Below are 27,036 nucleotides of genomic sequence, written 5' to 3'. Positions count from 1 at the left end.
GTTAAAATATAATATTGTTCAACTTTTCCTAACCGCGAAAGCGGATTTGTAGAATAACATAGCATAGCTTCTTTGTAAAAAGCACCAAAATGGTCGCTTTACATATAGTAAGTAAAACAATATGCATTACAAAATGTCTCTACAAAAAGAGTAGCTTTGAAAAGAAATAAAGAAATAGGCAAAACCCAAAAGTTAAACTTTCAATTCGCTGAACTTGTGTTTCTAAAAATAAAGCTGAAGTTTATAAGCTCGTTCTTATTTAAAAAGCACGGCAAGTGCGTTGGTTGTTGTCACTAATTAAATAAAAATAAGTGACAATAAAACCTGGAACTTGAGCATTGAAAGTTTGTGCAGCCTTGGCTTCTTGTGGATAAACACGATTAGTCATCGCTTCTAATTTGACAGGCACGAGTTCTAAGCCTGGCACTTGCAGTCCAAACAAATTGTATACGGACTATAAACTAATTAAATAATATTCGATTATTCCCAAAGACCACTGATGAAGAGTACTTGGCAATACTCGAAACAGCGTTGTATGGTCAGCCAAATTTCAATAAAATTAAAAATAAATTTTTGTGTTTGTCCTTTATTTCTTTCTTTGTTATTCGAAAACCCTTCTATAAATAAAAACATATATAAATTATTACAACAAGAAATTCGAATGATGGCATAGATGAGTCAACTCTGCGCTTAGACATGAAGCTCCAGATATGATATCATATATCATTCATATATGTATGCAAAACATTATCCAAAAAAAAAGATCTTCAAATATTAAATAGTACATTATGTTTTTTTTAGTATTACCTATTGCTTGTGGTATTACTAGCTTATTATTTTTCTTATGAAAATAGCATATAGAGTAGTTTTTTACTTAAATCCAGGTTTTTCTTCAATTAAGTCAAAATAAACAGTAGGTGCAACCCTTCTGAAGACGGCAAATGTTTATTGGCGTTTAACGTTTTACGTACGTAGTAAATTAGTTGCGTGGTTACAGTAACAGGTCTAAGGGAAAAGAAGAAAGATCTGGACGCAATCTAATCTTAAACGAAGAGCACGAATAAGAGCCGGAACACATACTCTGAGGGTGAAAAAAGTAGCCTGTAGGGCAATATTAATTATCTGCAACAGTAGCGGGGCCTGGACGCAGGGCACACCGATGGAAGTCTTAAATGACTAATAGGGACCCTACCTCGAAGTAAAACTAACGTAGTCCCGGGGTAAAACAAGGTCTCTATGAATGAGGGGGTGTGATTTATCCCGTGCGAGTCGGGCACTCACTTTCCGGAGCTCCGGAAGGTGGTCAATGCGTAGGCATTCCACTCCTCCAGGTAACAGGTCAGCAGATATCTTTCCAATGACATCGATTAGCGATTTTTCACCGTTTTGATACCATATTTATTTCTCACAAGAAACCTTAAAATAAAAAAAAACCAACCATTTGGTGTCGTCGAATTTAGAAAATTTAAAACGGCTTTCGTTCTACCGATGAACAAACAATCCAAATTCCCGCGATCCCTTTTAATAGTTCTCAAGATCTAGTTTTGTTGAAAGAAAATTATGTTAACCGAAAAGTTACGCATGACCTAAGAGGCTTCGGTTTGCTGTTAGCAAGCAAGTATAGAAGTGAATATTTCTTTTATGGATATTCGGAAGAACATAAAACGTTACGACTAGCGATATATGTATATACCGAAGCACCAAATCGCGCCAGACCGATTTGTACGATTTATTCAATAAATTTAAAAAAAATACATTTAAAATGTAAACTAGATGATGTGTGAAGAATGTTTGAAATAAGACTCAACCAAATCAAACTTTTTTTACCTTTTTTTTTTAATTAAAATTAAAGCTTTTTTTTTACTCGTACTAAAAATAATAAAAACTTAACAATGTTGCCACATGTAATCTGTTATAAAATACCCATCTTGCATTCTTCATTTTAAATTTAAACATTAGCACGAAAAAAAATTAAAAAGCATAATTTAATTGTTTAATTGCTTTAAAAAAAAAAAAAACAATTTTAGTACATTTAGCTAAAACAAATTTTGAATTTAAATTACATTTTGTACGTCTTCTTTTTGGAGCCATCGTATTTATTTCTGTTCTTGCACTGAGTTAATTTAATTTAACTTATTTTCCATAATGATTTATAAAGTTTTGCAAAAAATGTTGAGTATATGCTCCTACATAAAATTAAAAAAAAATTCGAATATGTTTATTATGTCTGCCAAAGATATTAATGAAAAATATTGCAAAAAAAAAATAATTTTAAACAAAAATCATAGCAACAAGTTTAGATAGACATAAGCGCGTACATGCAAAACAGTATGCGTTTTCATATAACCCTCGTCCCTCTTCCCCCTTACTTAGCTGCAACTAATTAAACTGCAAAACGCCTTCTTCAACCAGTTTTGACACAGAAAGAGAGTACACGATGGCTATAGTTATGAGATAATTATGCCCACATACATATATGTATACATCTTCACATACACATAGCAATTGCTAACAAATTGGTACGGTACACAAAGTTGCCGAAGGACAAGAAAGCAGCTGCAAATTTATACTCAATCCATATTAGTAGAATTAAGTTCCCTTATTCAAATACTGCTTACTGCTTAAAAAGTCAGTTTAGTTTTTAAGAGAAAAGTAGAAAAGTAAAGGGAATAAATTTATTCGCACCCGCACTTATCGCGTTTTAACGAAACCAATTTTAAATTCAAGACAGACATACATACATAAGAGTAAATTAAATCAAGATCAAAAACGTAGCTTAATATTTATGCAAAGCAATGCTTAAAGCATTTGAATATTTTTTCCCTACTCCAACTTTTTAATAAATAAACATTTACGATACTGAATTTACTGAATTGTCACAAATTTTTAACATAAATCCACAAACCTATGCATATATGTATACACATCAATATGTATATATAAGCAAAACTAAATAAAAACTAGAATAAAAAGAATATGAAAACATATATAAATTCAAAAACAAAAACAACAAATAACTGCGTGCATGTGCTCAAGCAACAACTACATAATTTTTTTTAGAATAAAAAGCACAAAAAAAAAACTAGAAATAAAAATATTTTAAATGAATGAAATTACTTCTCTGCTCGCGTGAGAACACAGTTCAGTAGAGCATACAAGTATTTTGGTAAAGACTCTTTGAAAGCTAAAAATATTGCATACAAACAAAATCATGAAGTGCAATATTAATAACAAACGCTGAGCAGCAATATAATTTGTGGAGAAAAGACTAACAACAACACAACTGGCAAGTATGAATGAATTTCAAACGCAGCCAACACGCCAAACGCCAAACTACAAAAACAAAATGCAGCAATGCAGCGAAAAAAAAATGCACGAGTGGCTACAAAAAATAATTAAAAAGCAGTAAAAGCACAAACCATGAATGAATCAAATCTATGAAAACATATGCGCAAAGAAACAAAAACGAGTATTTTTCTCTTAAACTGGGCACACTACTCACACTCACACAGCGCCAAGTGCACACAACAAAAACAAAAACAAATTCTTGGTTACCCACACAGCCGATGTGTATACAACAGATGTGTATACATACATATTGATCTTTGCAATGCCAGCAACAGATGAAAAAAATAATATTTTAGTTTTTTATGAAGAATTTTTGTTGTAAAAAAATTATTGCAAACATTTGAAAGCACAGAAAAAAGCAATACACAGCAAATAAGTAATAAGTAATTTTTATTTGTTATTTTATAATTTATTATCTTATCTTTTGGCTGAGTATTTCAAAATATATTCTGCGCGAAATCGAAAAACAAATGCTTTTTATTTTGATATTACATTTGCAACGCGATTCCTAAATTAAATCGTCGAATAGCGTGAAGAACAAAAAACGAAAACAAAAGAAAATTTTCGAAGCAGTATTTTTTTTTTTTGTTTTTATTTAGAGATAACATTTATTTTATTTTAGTACAAATTTCTTGTTTCATGTCCTTTAACATTTAATTTTTTTTGTCAAAAATAATGAATTCCATGAAATATTTCAGATATAGATATAATTTAAGATGACATTGTATCAAATAAATATTATATCAGATTTTGATGACTAATTATTTTTATGTGAAAAAAATTATCACTAAAACATCAATCAATCATAATTTATTTAGTTGCCTTTAAAGTAGTCTCCATCGAAAACTAAACAACTATGGCAACGCTTGACTAACCCTCTACACATATTCCATCAGTTGATTTGATATACCGCTTAACTCCACATTTTGCTAATTCTATCCTTCGAAACAGAAAGAAATCATATAGAGGTCCACAGGAACCTCAAGTTTGATCCGATCAAAAAAATACATATAGGATAGAGCCCTAAAATTATTTACGAATACTGAGACGCTTACCAACACCGCGTTATCGAATCTCAAAATGGTTTCAGGCTCCTTGGGGAGGTATGCGGATCTGATGTCAGTTATTGCTTAGTCTGATGAAGTGATAAACAATAATCCAGTCTAGGCGTAGAGAGGGCTTATGAAGAAACCTCGAAATTAATAGAGAGTAAAAGTGCTCAAATGCACTGACTCAACTAGCCTCAATATAATAATAAAATTCTTTTCACACAGAATATACACATATACGTCTGATTTATTATAATATACATTCATTTTAAATTTCCAAGAAAATCTATTTATTTAAAAGAACAAATAAGAATAATATTTAAATTGTGAATTCCGAATTACTGATTACCGATTAATAAATCAATAAAAATGTCGTACGATCAATATCACCTAGATCCAGTTCCGGTAAGTATTATTTAATTAAAAACTATTTGCATGAATCATAATAAAAGTTTAAATTTCCTAAATTAATCTTCGTTTTCATCAATTTTGGACTTCACCAGAGCAACGCTTAAATCATCAAACGAAACTTAGGGGTAACCTTTACGAGAATTGTAATCCACTTCAAGTTGGTCACAAGCGAATGAACATTGACTGTTTTAAGGAATTTGGCACTCATTAAATATTACCAGAATACAGTGGCGGAGCTAGACCAACTCTGCACGACGTCACATCAGAATTGCGAGGCCCCCTTTATAACCCAATTTTATTGTTAATCAAATTAAAATAAACACAAATTAAAATAAATGAATTTTCCTGCTTTTAGCCTCACTCTTTTTAAATTATATCATAATTTGTGCCATCTGCTATTTTTGCTTCAGTTTATAGAATTTCCAATGGAGATAGTCTCTCTTGGATCATAATACTTTTCTAGAACGTCTTAATCAATTTTAACTTTGAGAAGCTTCTTTCTGTCGAAGCTATACTGACTGAAGCTGTGAACATGAATCTGGTTACTATAAAAACATTCGGAAATACTTCGAATATGGTTAATGTCATTATCAGACCAAATTGTTCAAAATATTTATTAAGTGCTTAGAATCCACAGTCGCTAACTTTTTGCGAGGCCCCTGTGGGCGCGAGGCCGTCGGCGGTCGCCGACATCGCTGACGCCTAGCGACGCCACTGGCAGAATACTCTAATATTCTAATAAATAAAACAATTTGCAGAGTCTGATACTTTACTCAAAGATTGATATATGCATAGGTGATCGATAAACGTACTACAAAGTTGTTAATTTTTTAAAATCAAAAATATAACAAATCATTAAAATATAGTTATCAAAACTTTCCGCAAAAATGTGAATGGACAATCATTACAAAACTTAGCTTAGTTTTATTATCTGGAACAATTTTTGTATGTTTTGTAAACTTAATTTGTTTCGTTGTTAGTAAATACCATTCCTTCTTTTTTTTTATTAAACTCGACATATTTTTAAGAAAAAAATTATTATTTAATTGGCAATTCAATTAAAAAAACTATTGTGCCTTTATCATTAAATAAAAAATCATTTATACTTATATTTATTTATCAGATTGTTATCTGTAGATACTTTTTTTGAATCAAAGTTATTTGTACTTTATACAATTTTTACACACTCACATGAATTTTATCTTGTAACAAAAAACTAATAAAAAAATATTTGTAGTAATAAAGTTGAGATGTATAGATGTCAAGTTTGCATAAAACATATTTGAACACGAAATATTGTAGAAATAATTTCATATTTTCTGAATAAGTTATAACTTAAAACATATTAACAAATAATAATATATAATGCATAACACAAATATATATAAAATTAAATGAAATATATTTTTATACTCACCAATTGACGGTTCATGATCAGAAATATCGGAGGTTATACTAGAGATAGCGGGAGGAATTTCTTTTGTCCTATCTTCTGGTTCTTCTTTTATAAAAAAATTAGTCTGTATAAAACGAAAATGAAAACATAAATAAATAATATTAAAATATCAATAAAAATATAATTATTAATATGTTTATTAAGAATTAACACAATAATGTTCTTATATCATTAACAATAAAATTTTAATTTAATTATCATATAAAGTTTTTTAATTATTATATTTTACACAAGTTACTTATGAACCCTATAATTAAAAAAAATTATATAAGTCGAAGAAAAATAAAAATCCATTTAAAAAAAAAATAAATAATTAAAAAAGCTTTCATATCAAAACCAAACTGTACCATATGTACATAAAGCCCAGCTGATAGCACTTAAAAATCAAATTTGCTAAAAATAAGTCGACAAAAGCAATGATTTTTCGTGGAAAATAATTGTATCTAAACAATTAGGTTATACATTCATACCTAGGTTATTCGGTTCAAAATATCGATATTTAATATAATTAAAAAAACTAATATTACAGCTATATAGATTTCTGAACCGATATACAGTTTCAATTAAAAATCTTTGTAAATATGAAAACTCATTTCTGATCTATCAGCTTAAATGACAGTTAAGTAACGTTCACCAGTTTTGGAGAATCCATTAAATTCCATAATAGAGAAACATATATACAGACAATGAGAGATCTCTCCGATTCTTATAACTAAAAAAAAACGCAATTTTTCCCTGCATTTTATCTGCAGAATATTTATAAATCTTAAAAAAAAGAGTTATAACTCTTAAAGGAAAAAGCAGTGCCACATTAAACAATACTTTGCATTAGAATCGAATCGTAGGTGGTACTTGGCTTCTGCTGAAAAAATTTATCTTAACTGAAACATTCTCAAAGCTACAACAACTGAGCGTAGTTATAATGTTATCTAAAAATTGTATGGATTATCTATAACAGCATTTGAAGAAAGTTTTTAGAAATCATTACAAACATAGTTTTCAATTAAAATGCAGTGGTTATCTTTCAACATAATCCATTAATTAGTTCCATTAAACTTTTCATATTAGTACCATCTGTATTACAGATTGATCTTCAACAATCATATTAAAATTAATTAAAGTTCTGTATCGTTTTTGACATGTATGTATGTATGCATATATGATCTGTGCCTAGTGAAGTAATTATTTATTGCTAAACATACATTCTTTTGTAATTCCTTGAAGTTCAATACCAAAATCTGTTTATTCAATCTTTTTTTGTTAATATTCTCATTTGCCATATTATTTTAGTATGCACTTCTCAGTAGGAAGGAAGATAAAAAAAAAACATCTGAACAGTATTTTTGCAATAGCCTTTGCAAAGTAAGATTAAAACATTCCATTATGATGAGTTTCATCATATTTATTAAGAATTAAGGAGATTGACGCACATTACTAGCATAGATCTTCAAAAAACAATTTCTTTTATCAACCTCACATGTTGCTTTTAATCTTAGATCTTCATAACCGGGGGAAATCACCTATTCAATATTACAGAAGAAGAGGAAGCTCACTAAAACCAAACTATTTCTCAAATTTTACATTTGATCTTGGTCTTGTCAGCATATCACCATGCCGATTCACATACAAAGTTATTCTTCCAACTTAAAATTCAACTTAGGTCGCCGATCTTTTATTTCACAAAACAATAGATGTGAACATTCTGTGAACAGAACATTCTTAGAGACATTAGAGATTTATAATGTATGTAATTCGTAAACATTGTGCCAAATCTACACGACATAAATTAGAGGAGTATCCAAGCATATACACACTTTTATATATATACACTACTATAAACACATATATATAATAAAAATCATAGTTCGTGCGATATAACACTGCTTCGAATATTGAAAAGTCAACCTTTAGCAATATGTAGTATTTCATGGTATACGGGTAAAAAAAGTTACTCCGAGTAATTGGAGTACCTAAAAATCTATTTCATCCTAGATTAAACTTACTATACTCCAACAATAACTTTTTTTTTGCGCTTTTATGTATATACTACCTATCCAGTTTAGTTTCAGTCTCAATTTAATATCAATTATTAAGGAAATAAATAAAAGTATGTTATGCTACTGAACATAGACTTATCGAGAAAATACATTGTTCAATTTGTTACTCTAGTTTGCGTTGTTTTAGTCACGTCATGGAATGAATGAAATACGGAAAAAGAGTTTTTTTTATTCTAAAGCTAGTGAATGGACTTAATTTTCCGTTTGTTCCTTCAGATGGCTTCGACTCTGAAGCGAGTAATTTATAATTACCCATAAACGCATTTTATCGGGTCGTATTATTGCAGTCGTATTTTATCGTATTCGTATTTTGCAGTCGTATTTTGTCGTAATATTTAAAAATGCGAATGATAACAGTTATAAGGTGATTTTTATATTTTAATGATAACTGTTACAGTCCCTGATTTAAATCCTTAAATACATTTTGTATGAAATAACAAATACAACTACCTTACATGAAAAATGCATTTTATATTTTTGTTTTTCAAAATATCAGGCAGGCCAATGTGAGTTATATTTTATTTCCAAAATTAAGAGTTATTATAGATTATTATATTTTTAAGGCAAAAATAACAGTTATTTGTGCATTTTAAAATAAAAAGCAGAGTGTAGGAGTTATTCCTGTGTGAAAAAATAAGTCATATGAAAATAATTATTTTTAATAAATATATTATAAAGCAAATTTAATTATTATTTTTTCTGTTATTTTAAAACGCTCATATATAAAAAAACATGCATAATATTAAGGATGAAAGCTGTTAGAATGATAACTATATACTTAAATATGAGTTTAGACAATTTTTGTTGCTGATTTTTTTTCTGAAAAATTGTTGAAATCACTGTTTACATATTTTTGGGTTTAAATGACTTCTACTCAACTATGTCTGACAATTTCTTTCGATACTTGGAATACCTTGTCTACTAATTCTTTATTTGAATTAACGATGTTGCAGAAATTAATTGAATAAAATGTTCAGTATGAAATTAATTCAGGTTTATTTTTCCTGTTTACACATCATGGGATGAAAAATAAGTGAGACAACTTTTTAGAATAAAAAACATTAATATCTGTCAGATACAATAAAAAAAAACTATATTAGTTATCTAATTGTATGTCTGTTGCTAAAATCATAAGTATAGGATAGGAAAGGATAGGAATGAACGCGGTACTAGCTCCCGACGGAGTAGAACACTGCGACCAGATTGATCTTTTGTGCTGCAACAGACCCTAACCAAACAGAAGAATGAATGAAGGCCAGAATGTCGTCCGTTGAGTACCTCCTAATGTCAGAAGCGGAGAGCAGCTTTCCTCCTAGTGACCTCCTCCTGGCCCAGATCAAGGCTGGACAATCACAGAGAATGTGATTGGAAATCTCGTCTACTTGTACGCAGAGTCGACACTCCATCTCTTCGGACAGACCTATTTTTTTTTTAATAGAAGCTTTAATAGAAGTTTGCTGCTTGATAAATATATTCATTTTTAAAATGTTTTTTTTAAATAATAAATTACACTATTAAATTGTGCAAAGTATTTAATTATAATTTAATTTTTATTCATAATTAATTATATTACAAATATGTCGATCTACTTCATAGACCATCTTCTGAACAACGAAATATTTGTAATATAAATAATTTTGTATAAAAATTAATATATAATTATATATTATATTTATTTTTCATATTTAAACCAAAGCACTTTGCGTTCCCCGTTCCAGTGAGAACTCCGGAATAAAAAGTATATAAAAATACGCCTTTTTAGAAATGCAAAATTGTATAAAAATTTCAAGTCCATTCAACAACTATTTTTTGAGTTCTGCAGTCAAAAACATACGAAAAATTGATTTTTATATATAAATAAAAATAAAAAGGATTTAGTTAAATAAAGTACGTCTGTGTAACATATATTTTCAGAATTCTTCCATTCTGTGAATGAGGAATTGTATATATTTAGATAATGTTTACATTATACATACATATATGACAATAATAAAGTAATAACATTAATAATTTAAATAACAAATTTTTCGGCGACTAAAATTTATATTTAAATAAATTCAGATTATCGTCAGAAATATAAACTTATCAGCTTGTCTTTGATTTCTTATAATTTCTTATAAATTCAATTATTTTAAACTGGTATGTAGCACAAAAAATACTATAAGAAACGTGTGATCATGATGTTGTGATAATAAAGGTCAGTAGTCAACCGATTGTTTTACAAACATAAAAAAGTTCTAATCAGTTAAACAAAATTATTTATGAAATACTTTTTTTAACATAACAAAACTTTAAACAATTGATAGTTTTTAAAAATACCAAACATTATTTTAGTAAATACGCATTTAAGCATTTTGTAATTTATACAATCACAGAGATTGAAGTCTTGGCATTACATTGCACAACATTATAGTATTATTAGTAAATATTCTAGTATATAATATCTGTAGTATTTATTCTAATATCTATTAGTAAATATCTGCAGAATTTCTAAATAATTGCTAGTAATCCGAAAAAGTAGACCCAATAGCGTTACAGTCTCAATCGTATAGATTAGATTTCAGATATTTTGACTTACATTAATGCCCACTTTAGTTATTATTTGTTTTATACTACTATCTAACTAACTATCTATCGTATTTAGTAGTATTTCATTTATATCCCTTAATATCATTACGTTACCATATCGCCTTTGTTAAATAAGTTCACTACTCACCAAGAAACAAGAAACTATTGTTTAGTAACGCTAATGTCTTAAAAAATTTCAAAGATGAATTTCAAGAAATCTCATTTTAGAAATAATCACTAGAACTTTTTATTTACTAATGGATTGAAATCACCATGCTAAGCTTTCTTAAATCTGTAATAATAATATATCTACAAAATTCGATAAAAATCATAACTATAACCCAAACGCATCATGTTAATAATAATAATTAATAATAAAAAAAATCAGTTCTGGCAGTTCAGTTTAACACTACTTTGAGTCCCGACTATGAGTAAACGATTATGATTATTCTATCAGGATTTCAAGAACGGGCGGGTCTATGTCTAAGTTATAACCCGTCGACACCACACGTCGTTATCGACGATCAAGTGCCGTTCGACATCTCCCAAAGGGACTACACAAGCAAGTCTCAGCGGACTACAACAACAACAATATTATTCTATCAATTAAATTAAATATATACTTATAAATCTGAACTCAATCACGAAAAAAACATATTAAATAACATAAAAATATTTTCAAAACCTCATCCCCAAAAATGTTTTTGAAATCTGGTCAGAAAACTATTCTAATTTGATTATTATCTCTTTATATAGTATAGCACAAGACCGCAAGACTATCTTTAAAATATGCTGCACTGGATGCTAAGGTAAAGATGTCGTTTAATGTCCAGTGACAACATACAAATTCAACCACACTAGTTTTTTTTCTTGGTTTGGCAGGGACTTCAATATATTTTGAGAACAATCAATAATATTGGGTTAATGACCGCCATTTGTTATGTGACAAACTAAACAAAGGATTGTCTTCCTTTATTTATAATCAATCTTTATTTATAATATTTATCTATTGAATATTAATTATGTAGTTTTACTTATTTAATACTCGAAATGCAGATTATGCCTCGAAGATGAGGAAACGACCATGCACCTTCTTTGTGACTGTCCAGCTTTAATAACGCACAGAAGAAACCTGTTTCATAAAGAATTTCTGTCACCAGAGCAGATTAAGAACTCTTCTTTAGATTTAGTTCTAGACTTTATTCACAAAGCTCTAATGGGCTTTGTTTAATCAATAGTGAAACTGGTACTATAGGTCTCTTCTGGCCGCAGTACCGGCTGTCGGGCAATTTTCACGTCTACTCTTTTATTTTTATTATTATTATTATTTATTTAATAACGTTAAACTAATGACCCATGAAAAATTGAAGGAACCTTACCTCTACTAGATTTGAAAGAAATGTTACTTTACGATTTTTTTTCAGTCGCATCGCGTAATTGCCACTTTTAATATTATTTGAATTTGTGAATAATAAATTGGAATTAAGACTGAGGATCTCGTTAATATGTTTATTTGTTTTCACAGGGAACGTTGTTGATGGAGATGTGATTGGTATCATAAATTTTGTAGAAGGCAGGTCTGCTTTATAAATTCCAAGTTCCATATTGCGCGTACATCTACAAAAAAAAAAGAAAAAAAAAGCATATGTTAGGAATACATTAGTGAAGAAACTTAATCCTATAATTATTATAAATTGAAATTACATAAGGTGTCATTATAATCAATCATTATTGGTTTACCATTGTTTTTATTTATTATTGTTTTATTTTACTTTTATCTAAATCATAACAACTATTTATAGTATGGAATCACTTTTATTTTCTATATATTGTAATATATTCTTATATTTATATATTCATATATTTGGTAAAGAAATTTCGAAAATTAATTATTTCAATTAATAAAATTTTTGGCGGACCACACAGCTGTTTTGAGTATTGCAAAATATCCATCATTAGTGGTCTTGGAGTTATTTCTTGTATTTAATTATTTGTAAATAATTTTTTTAGCTTGCAAGTATCAAGGGTGCAACTCGTATCCTGCTAAATTTAAAGCTCAGAGTCAGCGTTCAGTAGCCAACTGACCCAAAGTCGTACTTGACTTATATGTTCACACTTTGAAGTTTTGTTAATTTGCTGTGAAAGTTCATTAACAAATTCACTAGCTGTGTTTATATTAGAACGAAATCATTAACCAGCTGTAGATTTATTTAATACATTTATTTTTAATTGTTAAATTTCAATTTCAAGTTATTAACAATTCACTAATAAAATGTAGAGAACACATTAGAACTACAATTTTATATTGGTATATTAGAATAAAATCTGATCAGATAAATTTTGACAATCACGTTTAGGTGAAATATTCTTGCTTAAATACCAATGTTGTTAATTTATATATACTAGTATTGAATGCGACATTTATGAAAATGATTGGCTGAAAAGATTACATCTGAATTTTAAATTGAAGACCAATTTCAATTGGTAGACCATTTGAATTCGAATTAAGTTCGAAATCGAACATACAGACTCACATAAATTAGCTACTATGCTGAATCTTGCCCATATGATAGCACCATAGATCAATACCGATCTGAAGATTCGAAGCCGAAAATACAGACTCACAAAAACCAGTTACTATACTGAATCTTGCGCATTTGGTAGCCCCATAGAAAACTCAATACCGATTTGTGGATTCGAATTAGTTACATTACAGTTACTGAAGGAATACAAAAACGCATATGAATTAAACACACTATCAAAAGACAGAATAATATCATACAACAACCATTGTTATGGAACGGCCATATTCTTAGACGGCAGAGGAAGAATATTGCACGACAGGCAATGTGATGGAACTTCGACACATCAGTCAGGACATCGTTGCCTACTTCCATAAGAACGTCAAACATTAAGAGATAACGTAAGATCATCATGGGTCTTTCTAATTAACACTAGTACCTAGTACTGACATAGCGGTACTGTCAAAATTAATACAAATCATTATTTCCAACAAATATGTATTGTAGTTTTAAATGAGCAAATAAAGAACAAAATAATTTGTAAAATATTAGGTTGAAGTGTTTTTGTTGTCACGTCTAATGACTGCACTTAGTATAAAATAAAAAATTTATTTAATTATTGCAAAAATTACACATATGGGACAACGAATAATTCATCATATTAATAATTTTCACAAACACATATGTGCGATATTATATATGTATATATGTTTTAGATAACAATATTCAGAACGTATTTATAGCAGAATTAATTGGATTTTACCAAAAATACCAATGTTTAGATATCGTTTATTTTCATTAATTTTAAAAAATTATATTAAAATTATGTGTATATATTTTACATATATTTACAATATATAATATCAGTGAATTTTAAAATTAGCCAAAACAAAAAATTATATTGTATATATATTTTGTTTACACTTGTGTGTATATCTGCTCTAATATTTATTTTATTTACTTAGGGTTGTACCTGAAGTGCGTGACTATTTCTTTCGAAGCGGTAGTTGATCGTATAGTTGTAGTTGTTTTTGATGTTAAATATTTATTCCAATTCGAAATAACAATTTTTGTAAAATAACATTATTTTGTATAATTATGAAACATGTATAAACGTTAAGCGGGATAATTATGATATGACTTCATTCTAATATTTTTTAATAAGAAACTTATTTTTATATCACAGTACACATATACACACACACATAGATTTTTAAAATTTGTAAGGGATTTTATTACGTACAGCCATGTCACATACAATATACATAAAGAAGTACGTTTCTCATATACATATAAACGTTTTAACTTAATTCCGAAAACTGTTAATGTTTTTATTTTCACTAATAATAAAAAAATTGCACGAGTTAGTCTATTGCGGTAACAACTTTAGGCTATAAGATACATACGCAAACTTCCGATCTCAATCGCACACTACCAACGCGACAAACAAAATTAAATAAAATCGTACAACTGCGAGAGAAAACAAAACCTTCTCATAGCCAGAGTAACCACGTAAAGAATTTAAACATTCGAACTCAATGCTTTTGCCCACTATGTGCATTACTTTTAAAAATATTCGTTATGGAAGCGATTAGTTTCACTGATTGTTTTCCAAAAAGTGATCAGTTCTACCAGTAGTAAATATTTCCGTTATCAGCACGCATTATGTACTTTGTGTTATACGAGTAATGTTCTCATATTATTGTGTTATTATAAACATTAAATGCAACAGGCAGATTCAGATCAGAAATAAAGTTGCCACTTATTAATTTTTATTATTAAATGGAAAAACTTATAAATTGGCTGAAGTCTGAAGTGCTTCATGTTTTAATACTCAAAAACAGTTTATCATCATCTACGGTATATTAAGAATAAATATATTGTAGGAAATTGTATGTATTTGATGTCTATAAATACATACTTTAATATTTTTTTTCCACAAAAAATAATAGCATAGAATTTATATAATATAATATCTCTTTAGAATGAAACACTGATAAATTTTATCGTGATAAATAGCTTTAGTTTAAAATTTTGCAAAGTACCATGATACATTAGAACGAATGACATCCTCAGGGACCTCAAGATTGATCCCATCAAAAAATATATAAAGGATAGAGCCCTGAAATTATTTACTAAAACTGACAGACTTACCAACACCGCGTTATCAAATTTCAGAATGGTTACAGGTTCCCCGGGAAGGTATGCAGATCTGAGGTCAATTATTGCTTAGTCTGATGAAGTTATAAACAATAATCCAGTCAAAGCGTAAAGAGGGGTTTTGAAAATACCTCGAGTTAAGAAAGAGTAAAAGTGCTCAAGTCACTAACTCAAATAGCTTCAACATAATTAAATTAAAATCGATAAATAAAGTTATTTTACTGAAAATTAATTGAAATTGAAAAACAAAAATTTCAATTACAAAACTATAAGTTTTGTTATAAATACTAAACAATTGCTAAATGCAACAACATATATAATTTGTTCTTTATTACGTTATGATCTGTAGTGAAACTTAATCTTAAAACTTTTTCATCTCCACCGTTTACATTATACATTGGAGATTAATTTTGACATTACTATTTTTATGTTTTGTTTCGTGTGTTTGATAAATTTTTGTGAATAAAACATTTAATTAAAATTTTATACAAAAAAATTAAAATATAAATTTAATAAATGGTTTCATAACAATAATTTAACAAATTCTAATTATAATTATGTACAAAACTATTATTAAACAAATTTATTAAAAATTTACTCAATTCGACATTTTTAGATTTTCATTGTTTGTTTTGAATAGGTTTTGACTTTTCTCTTTAAATTCTTCTAAGATCGTAAAAAAATCTACGATATTAAGACATTTGCAGAGTTGTACAGAGAAATAATCACAATTTTGAAAGAGATTTGAAATTAATCTCGATCAAAAGAAGATTAATTTTTTATGGGAAATCTGAGATTAAACAACGAGGTTAGTACTTTAATCTCGATTTTTACTTTAATCTACTTTTAATCGCAAAATGTAAACGCGGAAAATTAGTATATTCAAATTATATTTAGCAGAAAGTAGTACAACTTTATTTATATATTTTTTAAAATTGGGATTACATCGACATTGTAATAAGTTGGTGTGATCTTGCATATATTCAGTTCATGTCGTTATAACTTTATATAAGCCTTATTTAAAATAACATTTATTATGTATGAACACTCTTTGTATTTTTATTTGTAATAAATTAATTAAAACATATAATAATAAAATAAAATACTTTGGAATTAGAGGCACTTAACTTAAAACACATTAATTAATAACAACAATTTTTTTTAATAATTAAATTTATTCACCAACGATTAAAGTTTAATCTGCATTATTTATTGCAATTAAGGTGTTATAATCCAACAATTGCCGAAAATTGTTGAAAATTTATTTCAATACTTAATTTATATAACAGTGTAATTCGGTACTTTTTGCCTTAAATCAGTTGATTTGTTTATAATGAGCTCATTTATATAAAAGCATTTTGTATTGCAAATTAGCCTCATTAGTGATATGGTATAATATAATTAGTTTTTGAACAGAAATGGAACAATTCATCGCCTTGTTGCACGAAATAAAGGAGCCAATTTCAGACACCTGTACAGGGTGCGCAAGGAACTAAGGCAGTTTCAGCAGCATTAAAAGTAATTAAGGTAGTTTAAGCAGGATTAAAAAGTTAACGTCATCGTGGTACTCACATGTGTGCTTTCCGGTAATAAACTGTACTGAATTTGAAAATGTGTTTGTAATGACCTGTGAAAGCAAGGAAATGCACAAGAAAGTGCTTAGTTTTATAATCAATAGAAACTTAATCAAAACAAAAAATGTATGATTTGCTTTATGAACATTTAAAACATAATTCAAGTAAAACTGTTATTACGTCTGTTGTGTGAATATACTATCACATTTTATTTCATAAAATGGTATTCGACATATTTAATCGAAGTTGTATCATGATATACGCATAACGCAATAACACAGGGATGTGACATACTGCATATTTGAAACTTAAAATTACCAAAAATTATAAAAACAGTGGTAATGAATTTATAATCCAAATAAACTCTTATTAAATTGTCAATTTAGAATTTGAATTTTAAATCATTAATTTCTTCATATACATTTTAATGCACTGTATACAATAAAAAAAATCAAAACAATTTTATATTTTTAAACTTATTTTTGCAATATTTGCAAACGCTTTTAATAAAAGAACCGCAACCAACTTAACAACCATTCTGACATTTGAACTTGACAGAATCGAGTTTTGCCAAAAATTTTGGATTTCTTATTCCACATCGCAAGTGCTTAATTTGAATTGAAATAAAGGCAAGTACATAAATAAATTAAAACTTACTGTCTCTAGAGAAAGAAATAATATTAATTAGTGAAGTATATTATTTTTCATATAAAAATGTTACATAACCTAATGAGGTTATCATTTCATGTCTAACCATAGATGCTATCCCAATCTATTCTATCTGGAGCTCGTATACTGCGAACGGAAGCGAAACGCAGTATAGGTATTATGGCACCCGCTCTCAACAAAGTCTCTGATCCTATACAGCAATTGTTTTTAGACAAAGTGCGTGAATACAAACAAAAAAGCGCGTAAGTAAAAGTTGAAGTATTATTAATACTTAAATTTAACTGTTTGCCATTTTAGAGGCGGAAAAATGGTTGATCCCAATCCAGAAATTGAACGCGAACTAAAGAACGAATTGGAACGCGTTGCCAAACAGTATGGCAGTGATGGCAAAACAGACATGACTAAGTTCCCAGAATTTAAATTTCCGGAAGTTAAACTTGATCCCATTAACCAATCCGTTTAAGTATAAAATGAGCTCTATCTTACCCCATTTAAACAACGTTAGCGTAATATTAATAGCTTGTGGATGAGTAAAACGTTCTAAATAAAATTAAGCGTTTAATGGAGTAAATACTATATCTTTTATTTTTTATGGCATATTATTAATAATTGCATTTCGTATAGAGCAGTTGTTCTACAGCATCAGTTAACAATTCCATTTTGTGATCGCTTGCAACTTTATGAAATATGTGTAATAATGACATAATATCTTGCTCATTTATTAAGGGAGCGAAATCCGCAGCACATGGACAATATTTTGTTAAATTCACAAGTTTTATTTCTTTGCACCGAGTACAACGCAAGTCTTGCAATATGTATGACATTACTTTACGTTGTAAGACATCAATTATTCGGATTTCAATATCCTCATTGTCGTAAGCAATTAAACATTGTGCACAAAGCCAAACAGGTCTGAAAAGAATAGAAAAAAAAGAATAGAACGAAAATTAACTATAATACTGACTTACATTCCATTCTTTATTGCACGATGTTTATCTTTACATAAGTCAAGATCTCTGCATTGATTACAAGCTTTACAAATTACTTCTGATATACTGTAACTATCATGAGAATCACTCCATTCAGCAAGATCAGAAAATTCTCCAACTCCAACCAAACGCAGCATGTTTCGCCTCAATTCATTTATATCTTCACTTAGTGATTTCTCAACACTTAGAACTTTGATAATTGTCCGTATTAAGTCTAAACCTGGACTGGGCTTTCCTTTGCCGTAATTTTTGTGTAACTTTGTTATAAAATCAAAGCAGTAATGAGATATATCCGTAAGAGCAGTTTTTATGTTTTTTTGCTCAGCGAGCGACTGCATAAATAAAGTTAATATTGTTTCAAATTTACCGCGGCAGTCTTGCTCAAGAGGCAAATGTTCAGCAATTGTCCAATTCAATTCCAAAGAAACTTCAACGTCTTGATTAGCATCAGATCCACTTTCCACAATCTCACATTCTGAATTCTCTTCTAATGCTCTTGAAGAACTATTTAAGCTAGTTTCATCGCTACCTTTGGGTAAAACTCCTCTGATACCTGAATAATTAGTCTGATCTAACCATAGCATAAAATCCCAGCATTGTTCAAAAGAAAGTTGTATTGAATGAAATATTTCTTTGTTGCGAAGACTGTGCACAACGTAATCAACGTAGCCTAAAGCATCTGTAACCGTTTTTTTACTAGAACTGAGTACAATTTTGTTGAAGTCCGCATATATAATTGTCGAACCAAGTCTTTTAAACTCTGCTATAATATTCAAAAATAGTTTGCGCATTAAATTATTTAGCGACCTGCGCAATGCTGGATCATACAGAAGAGAGTTACTTGATCGTATCCAACGGTAAAAGTGAATGATTTGAAAATCCGAATACACGTTTTTGTTAATGGAAACTTCACGTAACCAGCTATTTACCATTAAGCGCATTATTCGAAAAGCTCCCGTACATAAGGCGGTTTCATCATAACTTGGTAACGTCAGAACTGGAATCGCGCCAATCATTTCCTCCAATGAAGCTTGTGGTATAACATCAAATGTAACCGCTGAGTGTGCACCTTCCAATTCCTGAATTTTATTTGATTGTAGGAGAGCGCTAACAGCTAAACTATCTAAAGTTAACTCAACACAAATATCCGGATAAAAACCAGGATGATTTTGGGCAACAGATATGTTATCTTCGAATTCGGCCAGTAAACGGCTATCATCTGCTTCCCTGCCTCCTAAATCAGGTCTTGTTGTTTCTGACCACCAAAGCACAAAATTATGTTGTTTGAGTAATCGCGCAAAAAATAAATCAGCACCAAATAAGACGATATCGGGCGGCATATTACCAATTGGTACACTAAAATATCGGCACTGCTGTAACATTAAATCAATTACATTGTTTAAATTAAGGAAATGTCTTATTGAAGCCCTTGTACCTTGCCGTTGCCAATCTAACCCTGATAGTAACGAAGCATCGTCAGAAATATGAATTGGAACTAACGGATACTCTTGAAGGATAGGCATAGCCGAGTACAATGTTCTTGCTTCCTGCGATGTTTGCATACAAAGTATTGTAGGCCCGCGTCTTTCCTCTTTATAAGAAGATAATGCTCGCTGCAAATGACGATATACTTGCTTCAAGTCAACTTCAATTAAAATTTCAAAAGTTAGATCTTCCGGTGGAATTTTTTCAATTTCAGCTTGGTTTTTGACATTTTTAATTAGCACCAAACGTTCGGCGGCATAAAGATTTTTTAAATTAGGCATTTGATTAGTACGTACTGAATCTAAGGCAATGACTAATACTTTTTTACTTGCCATTAGAAATAACGCCCAAATTTCCTTCTTTCCATTGGGTATACTATGTTGATATAAAAATATTGTACGTAATTTAGAATTAGACGATTGCAGATATTTAGTTTGAGAGTGTGAACTGAATTCTAATTGTTCAATTGAGAAGCTATCCATTTCCCTTGAAGCAGCCAAATGTTTAGCTGCATCTTTCTGCACACCACAAACACAACCTAAATCCATTAAAGCTCTAAATTCGAGCGTCATTTGAGTTTCGTAAATTCCTTCTATATCTGGTGTTGCTAAATCTGCTAGCATGCCTAAGCAATTATCTTTAAATACTTTCTCCGGAACACTATATCTGTAAAGATTATATACTTGACGTGATCTTGGTAGAACTCGATTAACTTTTTTCCACATTTGACCGGACTGTGGTGGTGCTAAACTACGTTGATTAACATAAAATATTCGTGGAACGGTTAGTTTAATACGATGGAGTTCTTCCCCAACCATTGCCCAGACATTAAAGTTTCCCAAATCATCAATGGGCAGAATTTGAATTATTTGCCAAACATGGTCGATCAAAGATCGCTGCGCACGGAGTAGAAATCCGCCAAGAGTTGCTGTCGATATTGAGGCGTTATTATTAATATTATTCTTATTGTTGTTGTTGCGGGGTCGCTTTGTTATCTGTGTATGTAGTTCACGTTGTTCTAGCTGCCATTTCCATTTCTTTTTTTGGAAACGAACCCATGCTATAATTTCTTCACGTGTATTTCCAATTTGAGGTGGTTGACCTAAAGCTTGTCGCCACGTCGTAGCTTTTTTTGTATTGTCTTCTCTTTCCAAATCTAAATCTGAAGATAACCTTTTTCTTTTTCTTACTATTGGTACATTATTTGTCACTGTTGCTGTTTGAACCAGATCTTCTATATCGCTTATGTTAAAATCTTTACCATCATTTGTGGTTTCGTTATCTTTCTTAGGAGAGGTTGTTTTGGGTTTTGGCAAAAACATTTCATTTATGCGACGTTGCTTAAACGTGTCATTTTTTTCAAGCATTCTTTTATGTAACCAATCTGGATGAGTTACTCTAGGTACTGGATTCGCCAAACCTTGTAAAGCAGCTGGTATAGTTATAATTTTTTGTATAGTACCACCGAGTCGTTCAATATAATAGTTCCAGTCTAAAACGTCTCTAATGTCTGCATCACCTACAGATGCATCTTTAAGCCATCGTCGCAACTGGTAACGCTTTACACTGGGTTCAGATTGAAAAATTGCTAAAGGGATCGCACGTTCAGTCACAGGTGCCCCTTCTGGTTTTTTTGATATTATATATTTACATGCCAATCCAGCATCTTTAACCATCTGGTCACCAAGAAACTCAGCTAAACGTTTTGCTGTTGTAATTGAGGTACTCTTTTGTCCTCCATATTCTTCAAGTTTTTTAGACATAGATTTATTTTCAGAAATCAACTCAAATAATTCTGAATCTGGTAAATGTGTACCGCGACTATACAGTACATCAAGCCAATAATCAGCAACCTTCGCAACTGATGCATAACATTCCTCCAAAGTACTACCGGCCAAAAACGCTTCAAACACTGAGCTTTGAAAATTTTTAATTAACTGTAATTCCCCACGTCTTTTAACTTCAAAACCCTTTAGTTCAGCTAATGACCCATCAAAATTAAAAACTGCGTAACGTTTCTTTAATTTTTTGCCTTCTTCTTTTGCTGCTGGAAGAACCATAGCCAAATAGGGTCCATCGACCTCAAAGAATATTGAATTCTCCTCTCTTATCTTATACTGCGGCAATGTCGAGTTAGTTGTTTTTTCTAGTTCATGATATTGGTCGTTTGTGAAATGATCTTTTACCATTGTGTTAAGAACTGCATTTGGGTAAGATATATTAATTTTTTTCTTTTTTTCATGCGTAGTATGTAGAGTAAACTCTTGTGGGAAAGAACCAGGAAGAATACACCAAATACCATCTGTATCGAGTTCAAGTGGTCGTCCAACGCGTTCAATTATTTCCTTAGCTTTTGTAATAATGTTCGAACCTGTAAGACAAACGATGCCAGCCATAGGCATTGAATGCCAACGTGCACCACGTCGCATCACATAGCCATAAAATGAATTCAAAATGCATTTATGAGCAAGCTGCAGAGAATCATAGAGAACTTCGCGTCCTTTTGCTGCCTTTATTTCCGAAGCATCTCCTGAAGATATGGCGGCATTGACCGCTGCTTTAGCAACCTTTGTTAGTCCTTTGTATTCATAACGCCTATCACGAAAGGCCCGAACGGTGTCAACGTAAAAGCTATTTTCCTTTTGGCAGATTGTCGAGGTGCGCGTCTCAAGTTTTGTAATTTTAGTTTTTTTATATGCTTTACGACAGTAATCGGAGAGGCGTTTTTTCTCATATGCTGCTTGATCTTCTCTCGATAATTCATGAAAAGCACGGGTGGGACCACCAGCAAATAATGGTGGAAACTTTTCATTTTCTAATTGTTGCTGGATACGTTGATATTCGCTGCGAGAAGCTGGTAACATTTCACCACGCCATAGCCAGTCCATTGATCTTTTGCATCTAGCATCGGGTTTATTAAAATCACATGCAGCGCAGTCTCTTTCATCAACCATTGCTGATGGTTGCAAACGATTCGTTAATATAATATTAGGATACATAGCACCAACATCTAAATGATATATGACAGGCTGTTCGAATCTATTGGGTATGTCGTGTAGACCTTTAAATATATGAATAAAATGAATTAAAATGAAAAATAAAAAGATATATAAGCATTAAATTTTTACATTGTAAAGCCTGCTGTATCTCCTTTTGTATATCATCCAAATTTGTCACTTTATCTATTGGAATACCTTCTTCAATTTCAATTGCATGTTTTAACACTTTATTTATATCTAATATCAATTGTTTTATCATGTTTGGATCTAATCGAAAACGACAAGGTATATCGGCTCGAAATACACCGGATTCTAATGCTTCTACGTGACCACCAACATAAGTTTCGGAATCTAACACATGTCCTTCAGATGAAAGCTTATTTAATTCGCTTTGCTGTTTATTGGGGTACACAATATTTGCGTGATATGCCTGCACCATTAATAATGTTTCACAAAGTGTCCCTGAACCCTTACGAAGTATTTCATCGGGTTCCATTGGTATAATTGTATTTAATGCAAATACAAAAGGATGAACATACTTCATGTATAAATAATAAGTCGCAACGGCATCTGAAACTGAGTAATTTGATAACACTTGTGGCTGCTCCACAGCCATGTTGCACATTTCTTCAGGATCAAGTTCAACTGGATCATAACGTAACTTAGCTTTTGCTACAGCTTTCAGGCCATGAGATCCCACTGGTAAATAAGAATCTCTTTTCACCTACACATAAATAAAAACAATTATTAGGATATTCAACATATAAATAATCACAATTTGTAGATGAATAACACTTACCCAACACAAACAGTCCATGTGTATTGCAGGACGACTCAAGTAATTTCCATCTCTAGATTTGGAAAAACCTATCTCCTGATTCATATCCATGTCGTACACTGCTGCTCTAGTTTCTATAAAAGGCCAATCGAAGAAATCTCCGTTGTATGTAACAAATATGTGTGGACGAACCTCCATTATATGATCGAAAAATTTTTGAATTAATTGCATTTCGTTGGCTTCATTGTAAACAACAAAATTTCCTTCAAATTCAGGTTTTGGTGTATATTCGAAATCAGCTACATCTGTTGAGATGATTTCACGATTTGTTATTAAATAACCTTGCCCATCTATCATATAGGAAATCATCATAATTTGATCATGCTGAGCATCTGGAAATTTTAATGGTAATTTTGTTGTTTCAATATCAAATGCAAGGACCACAGGCTCGGGTCGTTCCAATAAATCTGGTCTTGGTGTGATAATAGGCATGTCTTTTCCACCATTGGTACATCGTATATTATAAAATAGTCCACAAAAAATGTTCATATCAATTGAAACTCTCACATGATAAGGTACATCGTGTTCACGTATATCTACTATATAATTCATATAGTCTAATTGTTTTTTTGATTCGTTTGAATTTCCTTTATTAGCACCAGTCAATGAAGATGCTAGCATTTGCATATAATACGTATTCGACTTTTCTCTTTCTATATTTTTTCGAACTGCAGACATAAGTTCGCGTCGAACTTTAGTCATTGCTGTTTGGTTTAGAAATGAAAGTTTTAAATAGTCTTGTTTTAATCCGCTTAAATGATTAGGTAAATCCAAATCTTCCTTAACCAGTTGTTCTACATTAGACAATTGACCAGAATACTTTCTATTTAAGAAGCGTGCAACCTCCAATGACTGATTTTCACTACAACGGATCAAAAGATATGGTTGAAATACTACTGTACATTTAAATCGTGATCCGTCCATTTGGATAAAAAATAAATCCAATGCAGCCACTAAACGTCGTTCTTCATCTAGCACTTCCGTCTAGAAATATAAAGATTCAATAAGAATACATATGTGTAATCGAAATTATTTACAGAGTGCATGTTGATAAGGTAACCGACACGTTCCGTGCTATCTTTAACTCTTTCAAATCCATACTTAGCGTCGATTTTATCATTTTCTCGAGATTGCCTATAGCCAGCTTCATTAAAATACTCATCACTAAAATCAAACATTAAACAGTCATATTTATTTTAATAAATATTAACACATACACATACCTTTCAGTTTTAGATTCTGAATGTAGTTTGCCTGTGTTTTGTAATACCTTTTGACCACTATTTACTTCCATTATAAATACACATTTATATAATAATAACAATTAACTCCTACTAACGTTAAACATTTATTGAAATTTTTGGCGCCATTAAAACAGCTGATTTAATCTCAGCGGAATTAGTATTGAGAGCATATATGCATACACTACTTACATAATACAGCTTGTTGTATATAATTCATCTAATGACGGGAAATTAATTATAGAAATTGAACAGAATATACAACAAAAGTACTCTGATTATACCTTAAATACTTATGTTTATTGAAGAATTGTTTAGTACACTCTCATAGCAAACAAATTTAGATTTGTTTTATATATGTTTTTTGTTTGAAGTTAGGTACACTACGTGTTGATAAAAGTTTCACATCTTGTATTATTAAGTTATAAGCAATACTCATGGTTGGCTGCACTGTAGAACTGAAATAAATTGCCACCACGTCAATCGGCATTTTTTTGATGATCTGATATTTGTGTTTATATTAAGTAAAAAATGGTTAGTTTAATCAACACAGTGGACACAGGACATGAGGATATCATCCATAACGCAGTTCTTGATTACTATGGTTCACATTTAGCTACTTGTTCATCAGATGGTTCTGTTAAAATTTTTGATGTTAAGAATGGAAATCAGGTGCTTGTAGCTGATTTAAAAGGTCATCAAGGACCGGTCTGGCACATTGCTTGGGCACATCCTAAATTTGGAAACATATTAGCTTCTTGCTCTTACGATCGTAAAGTAATTATATGGAAGGAAAATGTTGGTAACTGGACTAAACTGTAAGTGATGTATAAAATTATTTTTAAATTCTTTAAAAAAAAATTTTTTTTTTTTAGCTACGAATACAATAATCATGATTCGTCTGTCAATTCAGTAGCATTTGCTCCAGCTGAACATGGATTAATATTGGCTTGTGGAAGCTCTGATGGTTCTATATCAATATTAACATCCAACATTGAATATGGCGTTTGGGATAGTAAAAAAATTCCGAATGCGCATACTATAGGTTGTAATGCAGTTTCTTGGTGTTCATCGACTGTCCCTGAACCAGCGTTTGATCAGCGCACTGTTGCTCGTAATGTCACTGTGAAACGCTTAGTTAGTGGTGGATGTGATAATTGCGTAAAAATTTGGCGTGAAACTAATGACCGTTGGATAGAGGAGAACCGTTTAGAAGGACACTCAGATTGGGTACGCGATGTGGCGTGCGCGCCATCAATTGGTTTAGCTAGATCTCAAATAGCTTCAGCATCGCAGGATCGTCATGTTATTATATGGAATAGTGCAGATTTGATTACATGGTCTTCTACTATCTTACATACCTTTGACGATGTAGTATGGAGTGTAAGTTGGTCAGTTACAGGAAATATACTTGCTGTTACTGGAGGAGATAATAAAGTAACATTGTGGAAAGAAAATAATGAAAATCAGTGGATATGTCTGAATGATGACGCAACGGTATCGGGTGCACAACAAAGTGAACAAAGAACACTATGAATCAATAATAAAATAAAATTTTTATATAAAAATATTACTTGTCATTATAAAGTTACTAAAAACATATATACATAATACATATTATATAAATATTAAAAAAATAATATACAAATTACATTTTTAATTTTTTGTTA

The 27,036-nt window shown here is 30.4% G+C and overlaps 4 protein-coding genes across 5 annotated transcripts in view; 2 read left to right on the top strand and 2 right to left on the bottom strand.

The window, feature by feature from the left end:
* Positions 1-15,091, bottom strand: part of LOC119679547 (ETS-like protein pointed) — a 90,743-nt gene extending 75,652 nt beyond the window's left edge. Inside the window, exons 1-3 of one of the 2 annotated variants that reach the window (XM_038091962.1) lie at positions 14,373-15,091; positions 12,269-12,506; positions 6,226-6,328 (exon numbers count right to left, since the gene is read on the bottom strand). In XM_038091962.1, coding sequence (XP_037947890.1) covers positions 6,226-6,328; positions 12,269-12,493 — 328 coding nt within the window. In that variant the 5' untranslated portion in view covers positions 12,494-12,506; positions 14,373-15,091. The remainder of the gene's footprint in view (positions 1-6,225; positions 6,329-12,268; positions 12,507-14,372) is intronic. The other variant, XM_038091961.1, reaches the window with a different exon arrangement.
* Positions 15,092-17,630: 2,539 nt separating this feature from the next.
* Positions 17,631-18,385, top strand: LOC119683707 (ATP synthase-coupling factor 6, mitochondrial). Its single transcript, XM_038097513.1, has 3 exons — positions 17,631-17,774; positions 17,905-18,056; positions 18,112-18,385. Exons 2-3 carry the CDS (start codon positions 17,905-17,907, stop codon positions 18,275-18,277), a joined length of 318 nt encoding a protein of 105 aa, XP_037953441.1. The 5' UTR covers positions 17,631-17,774; the 3' UTR covers positions 18,278-18,385.
* LOC119683705 (DNA polymerase epsilon catalytic subunit 1) lies at positions 18,376-25,705 on the bottom strand. Its single transcript, XM_038097510.1, has 6 exons — positions 25,349-25,705; positions 25,163-25,289; positions 24,087-25,109; positions 23,417-24,011; positions 18,783-23,349; positions 18,376-18,726 (listed from the first exon to the last, which is right to left on the bottom strand). Exons 1-6 carry the CDS (start codon positions 25,417-25,419, stop codon positions 18,417-18,419), a joined length of 6,693 nt encoding a protein of 2,230 aa, XP_037953438.1. The 5' UTR covers positions 25,420-25,705; the 3' UTR covers positions 18,376-18,416.
* Positions 25,706-25,797: 92 nt separating this feature from the next.
* Positions 25,798-26,968, top strand: LOC119683706 (protein SEC13 homolog). Its single transcript, XM_038097511.1, has 2 exons — positions 25,798-26,184; positions 26,242-26,968. Exons 1-2 carry the CDS (start codon positions 25,898-25,900, stop codon positions 26,900-26,902), a joined length of 948 nt encoding a protein of 315 aa, XP_037953439.1. The 5' UTR covers positions 25,798-25,897; the 3' UTR covers positions 26,903-26,968.
* Positions 26,969-27,036: the final 68 nt, after the last annotated feature.

The sequence above is a fragment of the Teleopsis dalmanni genome, chromosome 2 (assembly GCF_002237135.1).
Source record: "Teleopsis dalmanni isolate 2A chromosome 2, ASM223713v2, whole genome shotgun sequence".
Lineage (NCBI taxonomy): Eukaryota > Metazoa > Arthropoda > Insecta > Diptera > Diopsidae > Teleopsis > Teleopsis dalmanni.
Note: the sequence above shows the minus strand (reverse complement) of the source record. Positions and strands in the feature narration are given on the sequence as shown.